The 18,907-nt window shown below is 38.6% G+C and overlaps 1 protein-coding gene across 1 annotated transcript in view; it reads left to right on the forward strand.

Annotated features, from left to right (window-relative positions):
- The window catches only part of NEGR1 (neuronal growth regulator 1), a 1,031,997-nt gene that overhangs the window by 800,106 nt on the left and 212,984 nt on the right, over positions 1–18,907 (forward strand). The window contains exon 6 of the mRNA XM_004699331.2: positions 4,648–4,799. Coding sequence (XP_004699388.1) covers positions 4,648–4,799 — 152 coding nt within the window. The remainder of the gene's footprint in view (positions 1–4,647; positions 4,800–18,907) is intronic.

The raw sequence follows: 18,907 nt of genomic DNA on the forward strand, positions 1-18,907 counted from the left end.
TGGGAGAAAGATGAGGCTCTTTGTAGCTGTAAAAACAGATCATCTCAGTTGTACTTCGTTTTACAGGGTCACTATGAGTGGAACCAACTTGATGGAAGTGCTAGAGCGTCTAGCTGTGGCTTACATTTCGGTTCTCAGTACCGTAGAGGAGCTAAGCTTTTATGTTCAGCGTCTCTATTACGATTAAAGTACCCTTGGGCTATAAATACCACTTCATATATCTGATTACTCCTTTCTGTTTTGTTCTTTTCAAGAACCGAGATCACAAGTTTCCCAACTAAGTCCCTAATCATCTAACAGAGAACTCATCTTTTCTGTAATTTAATGAATGTTTCCACAACTAATACGAAGAGTTGAGAACCACTTCCCCAGAATCCCTGCAGGAGAATCTCAAACGTATATTCGCCAGACATAGACATCAAGCCAGAAATCTCTCTCACTAAAGTCAGCTTCACTAATCTTTCCCAGCCATCTGCCTGGAAAAGAGAGGTTCCTACACCATGTCTGAGGAGTCAGCACTTCTCAAACTCTTAACTTCCAAAGAAAGTGAGCTTGGGGCTTCTTCTAGAGGTGGCTTCCCCCAGATCACAGAGAGTCCCCCCAGGGAGGTGCTGTTCTTTTTTATTGTTCATAACCAACTGCCTGGCTGATTTGAGCCGCAGGGGTTGGCACACTCTATGTGCCGGTCTGGTAAGGATGCGCAAAGTACTGCTGGCCAGAGGCCAACGAGTTCCTACCCACAGAGTATAGATACGGTGCATGATTCAGGAACATCTGCGCTTTGCCTTCAGTTACACTGAGAAGCCAGAAATGGGAAATCTTTCACTTAGAAAGACAGCCATAAGGAACACAAGCAAACAGTCGCATGGAGAGTCTTAATAGACCCCCAGGAGATTGTCTTCCCATGGTCTAGCCAATTGAAGACCTTGGTAAATTCATTCTCAGTTTGTTAGCAGTAAAACAAATCCTGGTATTGGTAAATGAAGCACAAGGGGGATTTAATTGTCTAGCGAATTGCTGAATCTTCTGGGGAAATATGGCCAATAAACTCTGACTCGTAGTCGCCTTACATGTGTCAGAGTAGACTTATATTCCATAATGTTTCAGTGACTGCTTTACCCGAATTAAATTACTAGGCCTTTCTTCTGGGACACCTGTAACTGGACTTAAACGTCTCATCTGTTGATTAGCAGCTGAGCATATTAACCATTTGTTTGCATGATGTATACCATTATGTTGAAATTGTGAACTTTATATACAACATATACTGATTAGTTGATAATAAAGTGATTGGTATGGTATAGTAAAGCTCCTGGGTGATGCAAATGTTTAAGCACTTGCTGCTAACTGAAAAGCTGTGATTCAAATTCACCAAGAGGTACCCAGTGATCTACTTCCAAATTTGATAGCCATTGCAAACTCTATGTAAAATTCCATTCCGAAGGACAGGGAGTATCCATGAGTTATAATCATCCTAATGGTTCGGTGGGGTTTATGGCGTAATGACCATACATATTGAAAGATTTGTAATATGAGAAAATGTGCTACGCTTGATTGTCACAGAAACAAATCCAGTGGTGTTCATCTATTTATAAGAAAAGATTTGATATCAAAAAAATCATATAATCTGTAGGTATCCATCCAGTCCAACTCTAGTCCATAAACTCAGGGCTAGTCACTCTTCCAATTCATGTAGCGGCAGGCCAGTGAGGCATCACAGTGAAGTGGGCAGCAGGGTGGTCCCAGGCCATTGGGTACAGAGTTGCATGGATCCAAGGTTGGTGGAAGCACTGCAGGGTGCCGAGAGCCACCCCTTGAGGTCGGGCACAGCACGCAGGAAGGCAAGGTGGTAGAGAGATGGGTCATCTTGTTCTATACAAAAGACTTATGACATCAAGGAAGTGTCATCATGCTGTGACTTGTTGGACAGGTTAGACTCCACCCCCAGTCAAAGAATCTAGTTGACATGATCCCTAAGTACCACAGAAAGAATATAAGGTTTCCACCTCCTTGATACTTTATGTCCCATTTTCTTGTGTCAGAATTGAAGAGCCTTACATTTATTGTTCAAGGTCAAGTTTGCTCAATGTTTATGCAACTCAAATATTATAAATCTGATTAAAATTTGACATGTGGATAATCCAAGTTCAGCTATTACATGAAACATAAGCAATTTACAGAGCAATCAAGCAAGGCTGCTTATTTTAATCTGCATTTAACTACAGTATATTTTATTTAAGTTCAGATGCGAACCACATTCCATAATGCAAAGGAATTAACTTAAACTGTCTGGAAGATGCCATTTATTATCAACTTCACGATGAAAGAAATATGTGGCACAAGAACTTGAGCACATGACAAAGGACAAACTAACTTGCCATTCACCTAGCTCCTACTTTGTTATGACCCCTCTAACAGTGGGTTGGGGGTTGGTTAGGGAGGTGTTTGCATCTAGGTAGAATCCTCTTTGTAATAGACTTCTTCTTTGCCAAGAGAAATCTCTTAAAAGGACTGATGAAGGGGACTCAGTAAGGTGTATGTTGACGGTCTATGCTCGGGTTCCCCTTGATGTGTTGAGGTTGTAGTTGTGTCAGGGGTTGTCGAGCAGGGTCTGACTCGCATGACCCTCCCTGCAATAGGAGGAAACCCTGCCCAGGCCTGTACCAGCCTCACAATTATGGTTCCGTCTGCAACCCCTTGTGGTGACGAAGCCCATCATTGCAACCTCTGTGTCAGTTCATCCCCTGGACGATCTTGCTCCTTTTCACTGACCCTCCACTTTAAGAAGCCTGAAAGTCCCCCTCCCTACCCACCCCCTGTGCCACCCCCCCAGGGAGTGTTCTCTCCTGAAAACATGTCCAAAGTGCATGAACTGAAGTCTTGCCATCCTTGTTTCTGAGGAGATTTTTGGCTGTATTTCCAAATTTCTGTCAGTTTGTTGTGCTGTGGTGGTTGGTGTGAGGCTGAAAATTCTGTCACTGGTATTTCAAATAACAGTAGGGTCACCCAGTATGAACAGATTTCAGGGTACTTCCAGACTAGGAAGAAGAAATGAGATGTCTGTTTCGGAGGAACGAGCCATTGAACATGTACAAATAGCAATGGAATCCTTGGTCTGTGTACTCTCTTATGTACCGAGGGGCCAACTCTTAACTATGATGTAAGATGCCAATAATAGAGAACATTGGTCTAGGTAGTCCTGTCTTTAGGGTTTTTAAAAAGAGTGTATTTGGGTTGAAAGATTGTATATATGAAACCTAGTAGAGAGAATAATGCAAAAATCTAGTCAAATTTTATAAATGCCATAATAATTTTTATGTTGTTGTTATTTTGTTGATGGTATCCACAGCAAAGCACACTGACTCCACAGTTGCTGTACATACAATTCAGTGATCATGAGTATCTGTTTTGAGTTTTGAAACCATTTTTACCCTCCCTCTTTGAGTTTTTCCTCCTGTAACATAAACTTCCTGTCTAATCTTGGATGCTGTGGTTGATCCCTAGAGACCAGCGGTTCTCACCTGTGGGTCGCGACCCCTTTGGGGGTTGTCAAATGACCCTTTCATGGACCCCAGCCTTTTTGGAGCTATGGATGGGGTGTTACACCATTGACATTTCCATGAAAGCAGATATAAATGGTATCTGGCTACCATTACTGAACATTTGTACCAAAGACTGTGAAAAGGGGATAAATGAAGACCATAGTTTCAATTTAAAAAGAGTCATTCAGAGAGAGAGGGGAGGATTATTTGAGAAGCAAATAGAAAAAGAGAAATAAGTGTTAGGTTGTGACTTAATTGGGATGGAAAGGTCTGGTTGGTAGAGACAAAGGGGAGGAGGGAACTAGAGTATGCAGATTCTCAAACATGGCAAATCAAGCATGGGCATGCCATGAATGGAGAATTGTAAAGACATATGTACCAGTTTAACTGCTTAGAAGTCTGAAGCGAGATTGATGGATAGGACAGGGTCAGGTAAAACTGAATCCCATATTGAGACCCAGAAAGATTAAAAGACTTTCTCAGGAACTTTACTAAGAGATAGAACTGTGGTCCACAATTCTAGATGCTATACCCAGCAGTCCAGCTCTGACTCTATGTATAATGGTGGATCCCAGTCTGGTTGCCCACAGCATCAATGTCAGTATAGTAATGAGGACACTGACCTCAAAGTCATCCTTTCTTAGAGCTTTAAGACTGAAAGACTGACTTCCATGGGTGTAATCTAGTAATACCCAAGCTTAGCCATATCCTAGGCAGCACATCTAGAAATCATCAGTTTGGACTTTTAACAGAATCTTTATATTTAATCCTGTTTTACCCTCTCTTGACTGTGGCAGAGGTGATGTCATTTCAGTAGTCCGTTTATTTTTCTAAATTACAAAATTTCACACGAGGAGGACACATGAATATCTAAGCTTACTTTGTTACGCAGCAGAAGCAACATCACAGGAGCAGCGCACAATTGTCATTAGCCACTTCTTCCCCAGATCTCCTGAAGTAAGGGAACCCTGTGTGCATTGTCATGCTACATACTAACTTCAGTGTGGCCAAAAGTGTCTATGGGTTGCTGCGACAACCCTATTTAAGATGAAATGAAAATTGTATTCACAATGCGTATTTACCTGAAGTTTATTTTGCCTTCTAGGCTCTTCAATGGTCAACAAGGAATTATTATTCAAAACTTTAGCACAAGATCCATTCTCACCGTCACCAATGTGACTCAGGAGCACTTTGGCAATTATACTTGTGTGGCTGCCAACAAGCTAGGCACTACCAATGCAAGCCTGCCTCTTAACCGTAAGTAATACAGCATGGCCAGCATGGCCCCGATTGCCTCTTGGCTCCCATTCACTAGTAGAGATAACATTTAAGGATGAAAATTTTCTTTCTCAAACTTCAGTCTTTTACACAGGGCAGATTTTGTCCCCAAATAAAGTTGGACATTTAAAAATATTTTATTCTCATAGAAGTCTATATGTATTTAGAAAAAATGACTTACACCAGAGCAGGGGGGGAATAAAACATAAAGCCAACTGGAAAATGTTCTCTTACTGATGTCATGTGGCACGATGGGGATTTTTTCTGTGGGGGTGGGGTTCATTTACTGTTTGTTTTCTTAAATTAATTGTATTATATGGACACATAGATAAGTACGCTTGGATTTACTGTTGATTGGTCTTCCTTAGACATTCCTCATGGAGTATATGCCATAAATAAAATAGTAAGTAAAGAATCACGAACAAAAGATTGTACCCATGTGATTACAGCATAAAGTTTTAGTAACGAATACTGTAAATTTTAATATATATTTGTCACTTCGGGCTAGAAATAGACAAAGAGTAAACTCAAGGATGAGTTGGATGGAGAAAAGTTTATGCAAATATTAAACCTGAAATAACCCAAAAAATATTTCTGAATGTGAATATTTCTCAAAATGTCCAAAGAAGATTCTAGATAATAAACTATATTTTCAGTTATTAGTATTATCTGAATCATTCTTATTAATTTAATTTAATTTTATAGTATCCTGGCATGTATTTGTTTGTACTATGCTATAATAGTAAACTACCTCTATGAAATGCAAATATTACCTCACAAACATTATCATTTCCATTTTGCAGAAACCACAAATGAGATATGATACTACTACTATTTAAAAATATACTATAATAAGTCTCATATATGAACTTTGAATTAACACATTTGAGACCCTTTGATATAAAATATAAAATATCACTTTAAAATAATTTCTCATATGATTATTTTTACTGTATTTACTTCTAAACATCACACATTTTATTCTTCTAATTTAATGTGTTTTAATATTTCCGTGGGCCTTATTCTGGAGAAGCAAACATTTCTAGCCACCCAAAGTGATCATGCAATACTTAATTACTTTTCTTCCATCGGGATCAGGTTTTGGTATAATTACAAATAATATAAACCTTTAAAATATTAGGGAGCAATCTGAATTTCAATTTAATGTAAATATTGATAATTCTTTACGTTATTAATATTTCAAATGGTTTAAATATTCAAGAATCTGAACTAAGAAATAAATTACAGGCAAAGTAATGAAAAATTTAAGGCTTAATACTTTTATTTTTTTCTATTTTAATTTCTAAGACACTTTCTGATTCTCAAAACTGGAACAACAATGAAAATGAAAAATTAAGAGCAAATGTCACTTGTATTAGTATTTGTTTTGCTCTGGTGACCTTCCGACAATCATTGGGAAATAACAAACAGCTGTAAGACATGTAGACGTGCAAACCTTCAGAGTGGACTCTAGTGATGCCCTTCTCCATCCGTGCCCTGTGTGTGTGGAGGAGCCCACAAATATTAGCAACATTTGAATATTTTGTTAATCAAGACAACACACAATCCTGCCTTGCAATTTTCAGAAGTGACTGTGCATTCAAAACTCTTATTTGACTTCATTGGGAAGTGTTCTAGCATTGTGCACCTTCCAGTTTGTGTTAGAATTGCTTTTAGGCAGTTTTGATCCCTCCACCAAATTGTAAGCTCTTTGAGGGAAGGATATCAATGTCTGATGATTTACCTCCTATATCACCATCTGCAGTATTTAATAGGTAATCAGTAAGGTGAATGAGTTAGTGAATAAAGAACAAACTGGGTTTGGGCTGCAGAGTATGTACTTGTAGCCTCTAGATCTGCAAGGTAAGGTTGCAGCCATTCTGAATAACAGTGATTGTTTACTTCCCCTGGATTTGACTATTCCAATTTCTTTATATGCGTTTCATTGAATTCTCACAATACGTAAAAGATGTAGATGCTACATTTTCCCTTTTATAAATGAGGAAAGAGAAATGAACACTGTGACCGACAGCACCGGTTAGTAAGTGACAGATTTCAGACTATAACAAGGACAATCTGGCTTTGGGACACATGTTTTTCCTATCGTTTGTCATTTTGAGCATCAGGCCATCATTGGAGTGACACTTAAGTCATATACTACATCACTTGGGACACATTATTTAGACAATGGACCTTTAATTAGAATATAATTGGATTTCTTTTGTTTTTTATAAACTTTTGAGAATAAGATGCTATTATTCTTCAATGTTGGAAAACTAATTTTTAAATGTAAAATATATTAGTGTTAAAAAAAGCAATCCAGATTTAAGCAAGAGTGCAAGTTAAATACTATTGCTGTAAGATCATGGAAACCTTTACCAAACAAACAATTAAAATGTGAAGCCATTTCTCAACAGAGCCTCCATCTATGTTTCTACACTTCTGAAGACCACGTTTCTCTCGCTCACCTTGTCCCCAACAGTCTGTACCCTTTGATTTATAGCACGTCAAAATGTCAGTTTCCACATTCTTGAGGAACTCGACTTGTGTTCCATTTTAATGATTTTGTGAGTTTGGAGAACAAACACAGACTAAAGGGACAAGAACAGGTCTCTAAGGTGGATGAGGTAAAGTTACCTATGAAATTATTTTAGGACAGTCCTTATGACTATGAAAAGTAAGCATGCCCATTGCCATGATAGACCAAAAAAAATTCCCTTAGAATAACTTGTTCTAAGTATTATTAAGTCCCCTAATCATCCCGTATCCTTAGAGGAAAAGCTATCAAGATCGCCCCCCTGGGGATCTCAGAACACACATACGATAACCTTCTGAGCTGATCTGTCTGCTTTGAATTTAACTGGCCAAGTAGATTCCCTTTGAAGCCACTATTTTTATTGTACTTTTAATAAAACAAACCCTAATGGGACTGAAATAAGTATATTATTGAGTGAACTTCTCTGCAGCCTTCCACTGATCATAGAGGAGGTTTAAACAGTTATTAAAGATAAACTCATATAGCTATGAACTGTAAATCTACTAGTGATACTTTTTGACTTAATCTCATATGAAAGGTGAGTAGTGCTAATATTCAAACAAAAATTTGCTATATAAAATCACTCAGACACATTTAACTATGCATATTTTTAGAATGCTTTATAATATCCTATGCAGGTAACAGCCATCCAATCCAAGCAATTCACGTGGACAAATGCATTCTTTTGGAAGCCACTATTTTTATTGCGCCCACCCCCCTTTTAAAGCATCCTAAGGAGACTAGGACAATTTGCAAACTACTCATAGAGAATAATTCTCTTAAGAGATGACAGTGGGTCCTTTGCTATGAATTCTGATGAAAATTCCACAAAGTCATTTAATGAGAATTTTACAAACCTCTAACAGGATTCAAGAATGGAAATAAGTCCTAAACTGATCTAATACATTAGCTTCTTACCTAATGCAAGAATTACAAAAAGTAAAACCACACAAAAAACACTGCTGCTGGAGATCAGCCGCTCCTGCAGGAAAAAGAGTGTGTATCTTGTCTTATCCCCTTATCAGGAGAGAAGGGCAGACCCAATGCATCTGGCATGGTTATAATTGGTACATATTATGAATAAGAAAACTTTTCATGGTTTCATGATTTGTATTCCAGAACAGATAATAAGCTTAAAGACAGGTTGATTGAAAATGTGTGTTACCTGGCTTACTGCTTATGCATAATAAACAAACTGCTTGTTTGATAATAGCATTCCAGCAGAGCTCAACCACAGGAAATCTGTATCACATCTACAACTATTTAGGATAAGACCTGAGAAAATTACATTCACTACTGACATGTATTAACCCACATTTTCCAGATCACTAAGAAGACAAAAGGCAGCAAACTATAGTTTAGATATTAAAAAAGTATAGCGTGTATGTGTGTGATACAAAATGCATTGAACAAGCCTTCATTTGAATACAAGTTTTTCCACGTATTACTTTTTTCTGACTTCAATTGAAGCATTTCAAATTTCTTCAATTCCAAAACCTCAGTTAACTAATTTATAAAAGAGAACAATAATAGCTCCTACCTCACAGAGTAAAACAATTAAAGAGGATGATGCATTCAAGGACATACATATCTCTCAGCCTGTAACAATATTAAGTCCTCAGTTCATGTTAGCCATTTTTACTTCAAAGCTATCTCCCCCAAGGACACTCAGTTGCATTTATTCCAAAAATAATATTTAGATGATTGACTTTTTTTAATGAGAGACTTTCCATTACTTTGTCAATGATTTAGATGGTAAACATTTCCTGGCAAACCGAAGAGAAATCATGAAAATTTTAAATAATTTCCCAAATATAGTTCATAACTGAGCCACATCTCTTGCTCCGCACATGAACCAGACTATGTGGAACTTAATTCCAAATTAAAAATTATGTTTGTAGCATGGCAGTTCAGACATCTGGGAGATTCAGAGTAATAGGAGACTCGATACCATAGTTCTATTCTGAGACTCAGTAGTTCACTCAGCAGTAACATTCATTTTTCAAATATATAAAGCTTTCCTACAATGAGCAAGGCACTCTGCTAGGTGTTGGGAAGGAAAAGCTGAACAGAGCCAGAAGTTGATCCTCCAGGATTTTTCAGACGTGCAAGGAGGACAACAAACACTGGTCATGCAGCAAAGGAAATCCCACCCCAGTGATGCCCGGTGAAGAGGCTCTCCTGGATAGGCTTTCATTTAAGATCGCTAATATCACTATATGAATTACAATTAAGATATAATTCAAAACCGTCTCAGCCATCCCAGTCTCATTTCAGTGGCAAAAAAATACAGTCGCACAAATAAAAGAATCATCAATTAAGTTTGATGACTCAGAGCAACTTATAAAGGATCCTTTGATTAAGAGTGTGATTGGGTTGAATCTAGGTGTGGTAATGAGAGAGAGAGAGAGAGAGAGAGAGAGAGAAATGGGGGGGAAACAGAGAGACAGACAAAAAGACACCAGAGGGGGAGGAAGCAACCTCGATGACAACATGGGAATATGAAAGAGCCTGATACATATGATGACACAATAGTCCTTAAGTATTGTTTGAATGAAAGGTGGGAGGAGAGTATTTGAGATAAGACTAGAAAAATTGTCAGGAATTAGGGCTGCATAGGAGTTTGAACTTTATCTTTGGGATTTTGGAGAACCACTGAATAACTTTAGCAACAGAATGATATAAACAAAATGATTTCTGAAAGATGTTCATGAGCAATACAGAGGGCTAAATCCAGTTTTGCTAATAATCAATGCAGAAAAATATAATTTCTCAAAAAATATTATCAAAGGTGAGATATCAGTGAGCTCTTTAGGAGATAGAAGTTAATGATTAAATCTGAAAATAAGGGTAGGGACTGCCAGGAATCTAGCTAAAGCCTTACAAGCTACACTTGGTGACAGTAACCAGGATAAGAACAAAGGATACCCCACCTTCCCTCCACCCTCCCGGTATGGTATTGCCACTCTCACCGACTGGTCCTGAAGGGATCATCTGTCCTGGATTCCCTGTGTTTCCAGTTTCTATCTGTTTCAGTGTACATCCTCCGGTCTAGCCAGATTTGTAAGGTAGAATTGGGATCAGGATGGTAGGGGGAGGAAGTATTTAAGAACTAGAGGAAAGTTGTATGTTTCATCATTGCTACACTGCACCCTGATTGGCTCATCTCCTCCCCGCAGCCCTTCTGTAGGGGATGTACAGTTGCCTACAGATGGGTTTTGGGTCTCCACTCTGCACTCCCCCTCATTCACAATGATAAAAATTTTTGTTCTTTGATGCCTGATACCAGATCCTTTCGACACCTTGTAATCACAGAAGCTGGTGTGCTTCTTCCACGTGAGCTTTGCTTCTCAACTAGAGGGCCACTTGTTTATCTTCAAGCCTTTAAGAGCCCAGACGTTGTATCTTTTGATAGCCGGGCTCCATCAGATTTCCTCACCACAATGTGGGGTAGAAAGAGGGAACCAATTACAAGGATCTACAAATAACTCCCTCCCTGGGGGATGGACAGCAGGAAAACGGGTGAAGGGAGACGTCGGCCAGTGTAAGATATGACAAAATAATAATAATTTATAAATTATTAAGGGTTCATGGGGGGGGGGAATTGAGGAGCTGATACCATGGGCTCAAGTAAAAAGCAGATGTTTTGAGAATTATGATGGCAACAAATGGACAAATGTGCTTGACACAGTGGATGGATGTATGGATTGTGATGAGTTATATGAGACCCCAGTAAAATGATTTTTTTAAAAAAAGAAAGAAAGAAGGAAAAAGAACACCGGATAAGGATAAGCTTTAGATGTGGAGAAGGAGGTGGAGAATGAAGGAAGATAAATGAATTCAATTTTGATATCATGAGTTTGAATCAGTGTTTGGTAGGTAGCTAAATATATAGTCCAGAAGAGAAATACAGTTTGTAAATTATCAAAATAAAGGTGGTTATTTCAACCTGAGAGTCAATATGTTCTTTCATAAAGGCCATAAAGGTAGTGAAAACACGAGGAAGGACAGACATCTGAGTCACATGAACATGGAGGAGTGAGCAGAGGAAGAGCATATTCAGCAAGCGCACACTGATCGGGTGTTCATGGAGTCATGAGCAGAGACCCAAAGCCATGGCTGTTATCAATGAACAGAGAGTTAGCAGTGTCGAATGCCGCAGCCTCCTCAGGTCATAGAAAGTCAGACGATCAACCTCTGTCTGTGGACAACTGGGACATTTAGGGAGCATGTTTGGTGATCTTTGCCAGAGATGTTTTTGTAGAAAAATGAGAATAAAAACTGGGTTGCTGAGGCTTGGGATTAAAAAAATAGGTAAAGAGACTGGTAGTAAACAGCTTTCTGGAGGCTTGGCTGTGCAAGGAAGCTCAGGCTGATCCTATGCCTGAAGTATCTTGTCTGATAGCATCTGCTTCCTGGCTCATCAGCCTGGTGGCCATGAGTACACCCACAACGCCCATACATGAAGACACTTAGCACCCAGGACAGGTGAACTGCACACGCCGTCCTTTGTTTTACTGCAGGACTGCTTCAGCCTCTGCTTGATGGCATCTGCTATCAAATTTAGGAGGACTTCAGGAAATTAATGGAAAATGACATGGAAGCACAATGGGATTGTTCTATGAACAATGCCCTGCTATATATTTTGAGTCCTGGAAAAGTGAGCAGAGCTTTAATATGAATAATATATGGTTTAATATGAAGGCATCTTAAATTCCTTTGCCTTCTATGGCCTGTGGGCTTTAGGCAGTATTTGTGAGTAAGGTTGCATTTTAAATAGAAATGTTGGTAATTTCATCAATAGATTTATTTCCACTGAAGAGTATATACTTTCTCAGGTATGGGGAAAAGGAATATTTTGGGTAAAAAAATAAAGAAAGGCTATCTTAGAATGCCGAGCCTTTGTCCTCTAGGTTCCTTGCCCAACTATTTTTGTAAGATGTCTGCATTCAGAAATAGATAATGCCCTCAGAAAGAGAGAAGAGAGGAGAGAATGAATATACTTATTTCTGTACTCCAACTTCAGGGAAAAAGTGCTTCCACAAGATTAATAATGGATGACAATGCGCTACCTATTCATAGCAAAATTCCTTATTAAGTCAAAAAGTTTGAAATTCACAATTATTTGTGATTTTATTTTCAACCGTATTCTTTGCTTCTTGTACATGAGCAACTGATGAAACTCTTCTTAATGAAAGTGAACTGAACAGTCCCATCCTGCCATCTATGGGCCCAATTCATCAAGTATATGGCATCAGCTGCAGTGTACAGTAACCAGTAACTCATAGCCATTTCTATAAGCTAAGCATGTTGTATAGGTCTTATTTCTCATGTTCCCAATGGAACACATGTTCATTATAAGGCATGTATAAGGGGCGACCTAAAAGGAAATGAGGAAAGCTAATTAAGGAAAGAATCTTTAGCTACAAAAGTATAGTACACCTAGGTGTACTCATTCTTTAAGTCCTAATATATGACATATATGGGACAGATATATTCTTAATATTGCATATAACCTCCAATAGATAAAATAGTACTGCAAAATGTCTGGATGTCATGCATTTCCAAAAAGTATAGTGTCAGGTCCTTTTCATGAATATCAATCCAAATGATGCTGCAGGACCTTTTCTTTTTTTACTGTATACATGTGTGTATCTTTAACTTTATTCAGTTGGCATGCATTTGCTTCAGAAGTGGTATACACTATATATAAAGCATTCGAAGGACTTAGCAACATGGAGTTTTCCCTACCTTGCTTTCACTGTGGATAATAATTAAGTTCCAAATTCAAACGCATCATAAAGTCGGTTCTGATTAATTTTATGTAAATGTTCTGCTCATGTTATAGAGCGTTTATTCCCAGCCCACTTGATTTGAAAAGTTAACACCTCTTTTCATCTAGCCCATAGGTCAATAAGTGGATTCAAAAAGCGAAATGGAAGGGACTGCTGACAATTGTAAGAATGTGGTTAATAAGACAGTTTTGTTCTGTTTAAATGTGACTTATGCAGGTGAACAATATTTTCCTCTGATTTATTGAATATTAAATCACCTGTACCTTTGAAAGTAGTATTTCAGTTCTCTGCTTGCTTCAAATGTCCTACATGCCAATAAACAGCTACATAGCTCTCTGTTACCTTTGCCTGTTATAATGAACTCTAATTCCACATGAAAGGTGAGACTACACATTTGAATGATCCATATTTTAGATTGAAATTGATCTCTCCTGCAGCTGAAGAGAGATAGGGTTTTCATGTTGGTTGAAAGAGGCAGTAATAAATTTAGACTTGGTGATTATTGAAGTCAGAGTGTGAGCCAACTCGCTTTATTCTCGTGGCCTTAAAATGTTAATGGGAAATCTTTCCTGTACGTTCTAGTTATAAATAGTTGACAAAATTGGGTTTTCTGTTACATATAATGTTAATATGGGTAACACAGCTGATTGAATGGACTATAGCCAACAAATACACATGTGCATGTTCATAATGATCACACAGAGTAGGTGTGTACACAGACTTGATGCATGAGTGAAGCCAGAGGATAGATTTTTCTTCCCTGAATTGATGGCTAGAACCTGTGTGCACTCCTAAAACATGAGCGACATAAAGGTCATTCGCTGCCATGGTGAGAGTTGAGCCTCAGCAGGTGGGAGCAATGAGAATAGCTGTCAAAACCTGTGGTGCTCCGACGAACCAAACTGGGACCTCCTGAGAACCCAACATAAGTGCTTCCAGAGTCTCAACTGACAGAACCTTAGCGCTAAAGGTCTCATGCATTAATCAATTATGTGCACGTTTCTGTAAGTAGTAGAATTATTTCCCCTTCCCAAATGAAACCTTCTGTAGACCCTTAATATCAAAATGGGAGCGCTGGTAGCACAGTGGGTTACACATGGGGCTGCTAGCCACAATATGACCAGTTCAAAGCCACCAGGCACTCCAGGGGAAATAGATGAAGCTTTCCACTCACGTGGAGTAGAAACCCACAGGGGCAGTTCTACTTACAGCCTCAGACCCACAGGGGCAGTTTATTCTGTCTTGTAGGGTCAGCATGAGTCAGAGTAAATTTGGTGCCAGTGAGGTGGTTTGTTGTTTTTTTTTTAATACCAAAATAAAATTGGAATTAGTTTGGTTGACTTGATGCTAGCCTGGCAGTCTTCCTCCATTCTATACCACATAGAACTCCTCACAACAAGCAAACAAACATAGAGTTTTAAGACATCAGGTTTGAAAATTCTGGTCTAGACCAATCCTGTTACATTCTAGGCGAGGGAATCAATGCTTCTAAGAAGGCGACTCAGAGCTCACCTTTGTACACAGTCACTGCAGATTTGGTGGTGAATTCATTTCCTCACCTCCTCCCCTTGCATCACTGTTCCTTGTACTATGCAGGCGAAGGACAGTATGCTTCAGAATCAGACGGGTCAGAGTGGGACCACGATCTCACATGGTCTGGGCAGTTCTCTCTATCTCAATAGTTGAGCCTCAATTTTCCTTACTTATAAATAGGAAAAATAGTTATTGCAGAGTATAGCGAAGGTTAAATTAGATGGGACTTTTAAAATGTTTAATCTTGCCTAATCCATACCACCACATACTCATTAAATGTTAACGCACTAACCCCCTTCTCTCATTCTCCTCCATGAATAATAATACATGGACATGATCATTCAAAGGAAGCTAATATGTACATAACCTCAATAATTTGTTTAGCTTTATCTCACTAGATATTCAAATGAACAACACCAGTTCTTTAATTCACTTATTTACTGCACCTCTGCATATTGTTATCATGTTATCTTTTCATTAGAATTATTAATTAAATCACCCATGCACATAGGCATTCATTTATAGGGAATGGGGGTGGGGTGGGCAGGTTGATGGATAGGGTTGTACAAGATTAATTACTCGGTTGATGTGCTTCTCTCAGGTTAAGAGGCAGTTTGACAGCAGCATCGTCAAGCTACTGGCACTGCACATACATCCCCATAGTTGACAACGGGTCAGTAAATGGCAACGGGAGGAGAGAGAGTTGATCTTTGCTGTTGTCATTATATAGCCTAAAAATGCCGCAGGCTTGTGAAAAATATAGAATGAAAAACAAACTATAAAAGAGTTTTCGTATTTAACCACAAAACATAGTTGGGGCACTAGGTGCCCTAAGGTGTTACCTTAACTTACAGAGGTTCTTCCACACACCTGTTGCCATTGAGTTCATGCTAACTCAGTGGTTCTCACCTGTGGGTTGTGACCCCTTTGGGCTTGAATGACCCTTTGTCAGGGGTCGCCTGATTCATAACAGTAGCAAAATCACAGTGATGAAGTAGCAACAAAATAATTCTATGGTTGGGGGTTCACCAAAACATGAGGAACTGTATTAAAGGGTCGCAGCATTAGGAAGGTTGAGAACCACTGTTTAACTCATAGCATCCCCTATAGGCTAGAGTCTTAGATAAAGCCATTCATTCTTGGACATCAGTTTCTTCATCTGTAAACTAAGAAGAATCCAGTAGCTAATCCCCTTTCAGCGGTAATACTTAATATATGAAGAAATCTGTATGTGTTTAAAAATAGTGGTATTTATGGATTGATTGCTACAGTTATACTCACTCTCCAGCAATGTAGAAAACTTGCCAATATTTTCGCTTCTGTACATTTTTGTAATTGAGCTCTAAATTATTTTTTATTGACAGGAAAATTGTGTTTTAATGTGTTTGGCTTTGTGGTGAGTTTCCATAAAGTTTTGCTCAATAGCACTGCTGGCCTAATCATTTTGTCATCGCTACAAAGCATGTTACTCCCCAGGGAAATTTCCTTTATGCTCACAGTTTCAATTCTCTGGGCTAAAAACCTATGAAAAGGCACTAGAGTAGACCTCGCTTGCTATTTTATTTCACAAAACTCTAACCCTATAACAAAGCTGGCTAAAATATGACCCCATGTGTATGGGAGTTGAGGCGATTAGGGCTTTGTAAAAATGAAAGCATGTCAACACTCCCCGCCGAAAGACGAAGCATCGTAGCCTCTCCCTACAATAAAACACTTTTTAGCCTTTCCAGCGGCAGATCATATTAGAGACACCATGAGACAATCCCAGCATCTCTAAAAGTCTCTGAAAGAATATTAACTGGCCTTGCTTTGTGTTCACTGCAGCTTTAATTCTACTCGAAGCATCATCTAATGGTTTGGACAGATGCTCCCACACCCTGTACCTTTGCGTAGATTCTGACTCATGGCCACCCTCTAGGACAGAGAATTGCCCGTGTGGTTACCCAGGCTGTCATGTTTATGGAAGCACACTGCCTCATCTTTCTTCGACACAACAGCTAATAAGTTTGAAGCACCAACCTTTCGGGTCGCAGTTGAATGCTCAACCACTGCACTATCAGAACTCCTGTTGAGCCCATGATGAAGGGTTAAAGTCTGAGCTCCTTCTGCAACTCTACTTATGTGCTATAATGTCTCTCTAGAGAAAAAATAAAATAAAGGAAATAGGGTCACTAATGTAAGAATCAGAGATAAGAATGGCCCAAGTAATTATAATTATTTAATTTCCCTTCTGTGTGAGGCATAATTAAGAGTGTGAGCAAAGGAAAAAAACAATCAAATTTCCTTATTTTGTACTTTTTGATATTCTGGATAAAGGAAAATAAGAGGAAAACTTAACTGTGAAGGCAATGATATTTCAGCAGGCCATACTTTCTCTAAAGTGCTATAAATTTCATTTTAGTTTCCAGAAAACTACTAGGCAAATGACTAAATAAGGCATGTCATCATTGAATGAGTTTGCTCACCATAGACAGGATTTCCTTACTTATCAAAGTAATTCAACTAGGATCCCTCTCCAAAGACACAGATTAGATATCTGCCCAGTTGTACATAAGTAATAGTGAAATAAATCAAGCAAAACGTACTTGCATGGGAATGTTATTTTACCTATGGATTATCTATAGACATTTATAGTTGGTTGAAGTTTTCTGCTTTTATTCTCTCTCTCTCTCTCTCTGTCTTGCTCTCTCCCACCCCACCCCCATGCCTTCACAAGATTTGTTTTTCAACAGTTTTAAGGCAAAGAATTGAATTGTGTTAGCTCACTCTAAAATGTGATGTTAGATAGCTGTATACGCTTTAGTTGCCATTCTTGATTTTCCTAATCAATCCAATTAGCGTATATGTGTAGCTTTTTAATTAGTGAGGCAGTTCATAATTCTTGTCAGAGAACTATTAGGGTCACCACTCTGTCCACTTAGAAGGAATCACAAGTTTCATAAAACATTTTGTAAGACAAGATGTAGCCATAGATTTTCTAAATGCAGCAGGATAGTAGCCTATGGTTTAAGAATTAATGTGTACACTTGTATAGAAATTCATGTTAGTCAAAAGTTCATAACTTATTGGGAGCACTACAGTGTGTTATGTAGTAATATTTTCCAAAATATAGATATCTATAATCAAACTATTTCACCAAGTAAACACATTTTTAAGAAGACTAGTATAAGCTATCAGTGCACCAGCACTCTGCAGGCTTATGACTAGGCATAAGGGTTTATTTCTCTCAAGCTAGAATTTTACCTGCTAGAGTTCATATTTGATATCCTTTCTTACAGCCACTTTGCTTCATAATTCAGAAGCACCATATTTCCCCATCAGTCCTCTTGCCGGCAGCATCTGAGAGAATGGATCTCATCCACCAAAGCAATTGGAGACTGCTACATATCCCCACCCCCACCGTTATCATCGTCCATCAGTTATTTACTTTTCTTTTCCTTGTTACTTTACTTGTGAATTCTTTTCTCCTCTCATTATCATTATCTCTTGAAAACCTGTGATATGAGGAATCTATGTAAGGCAAACACCCGTCAGAGAAAGAAAACACAAATATTTTCCACTCACAGAGAGTGAGAGAAAATTGGTAAGATTGCACCTTTTCAACGGCAGAAAACTTGGGCCACCTAGACAGACAAGGCAGCCCCATTGAATTCTGGGTCTCTCAGGTTTCTCTGTACGTGTTTGTTTTTAAAGGAATATTAAACCTGCTCACTTTCATATCATTTATGTAAGGTTCTCATTTGCTATTTACTTTTGCTTATTCAATCATTCATTTCTTCTTGCTCCCCACACTCCCACTTTGCCCTCTTTCATTTCTTCTCAACTCCAGGACCGAATCATCACCAGACAAAATAGATAGATGCTTCTGGAACTAGGAGCATGGACGGGGATGGAACGAAATAGCCTCTGAATAGGCACGTTCAAAATTGCTTTTGAAACCTTCATCACTGAAAATGTAATCAAACTTAGCTTATACCAAATTGATTTAAGTAGCAGCATTAGGGCCAACCTTTGACCAGGCAGCAGTCACACTTGCATTGATTCTGCCTGCAATTGAATTACTCAGGCGATACTGTGTGCTTTCAGCTTTAGCCCTGGAGTGCAAATGGCCAATTTGAGAAGCAACTTAGTTGTTCTTGAAATCTGCAGGAAGATTTCTTCCTGTTCCTGGGGAGAAGCAGGAATATATATATATTATATGTACATATATACACACACACACA

Source organism: Echinops telfairi, unplaced genomic scaffold (genome assembly GCF_000313985.2).
Source record: "Echinops telfairi isolate 266 unplaced genomic scaffold, ASM31398v2 ScPeMD7_443;HRSCAF=831, whole genome shotgun sequence".
Taxonomy (NCBI): domain Eukaryota; kingdom Metazoa; phylum Chordata; class Mammalia; order Afrosoricida; family Tenrecidae; genus Echinops; species Echinops telfairi.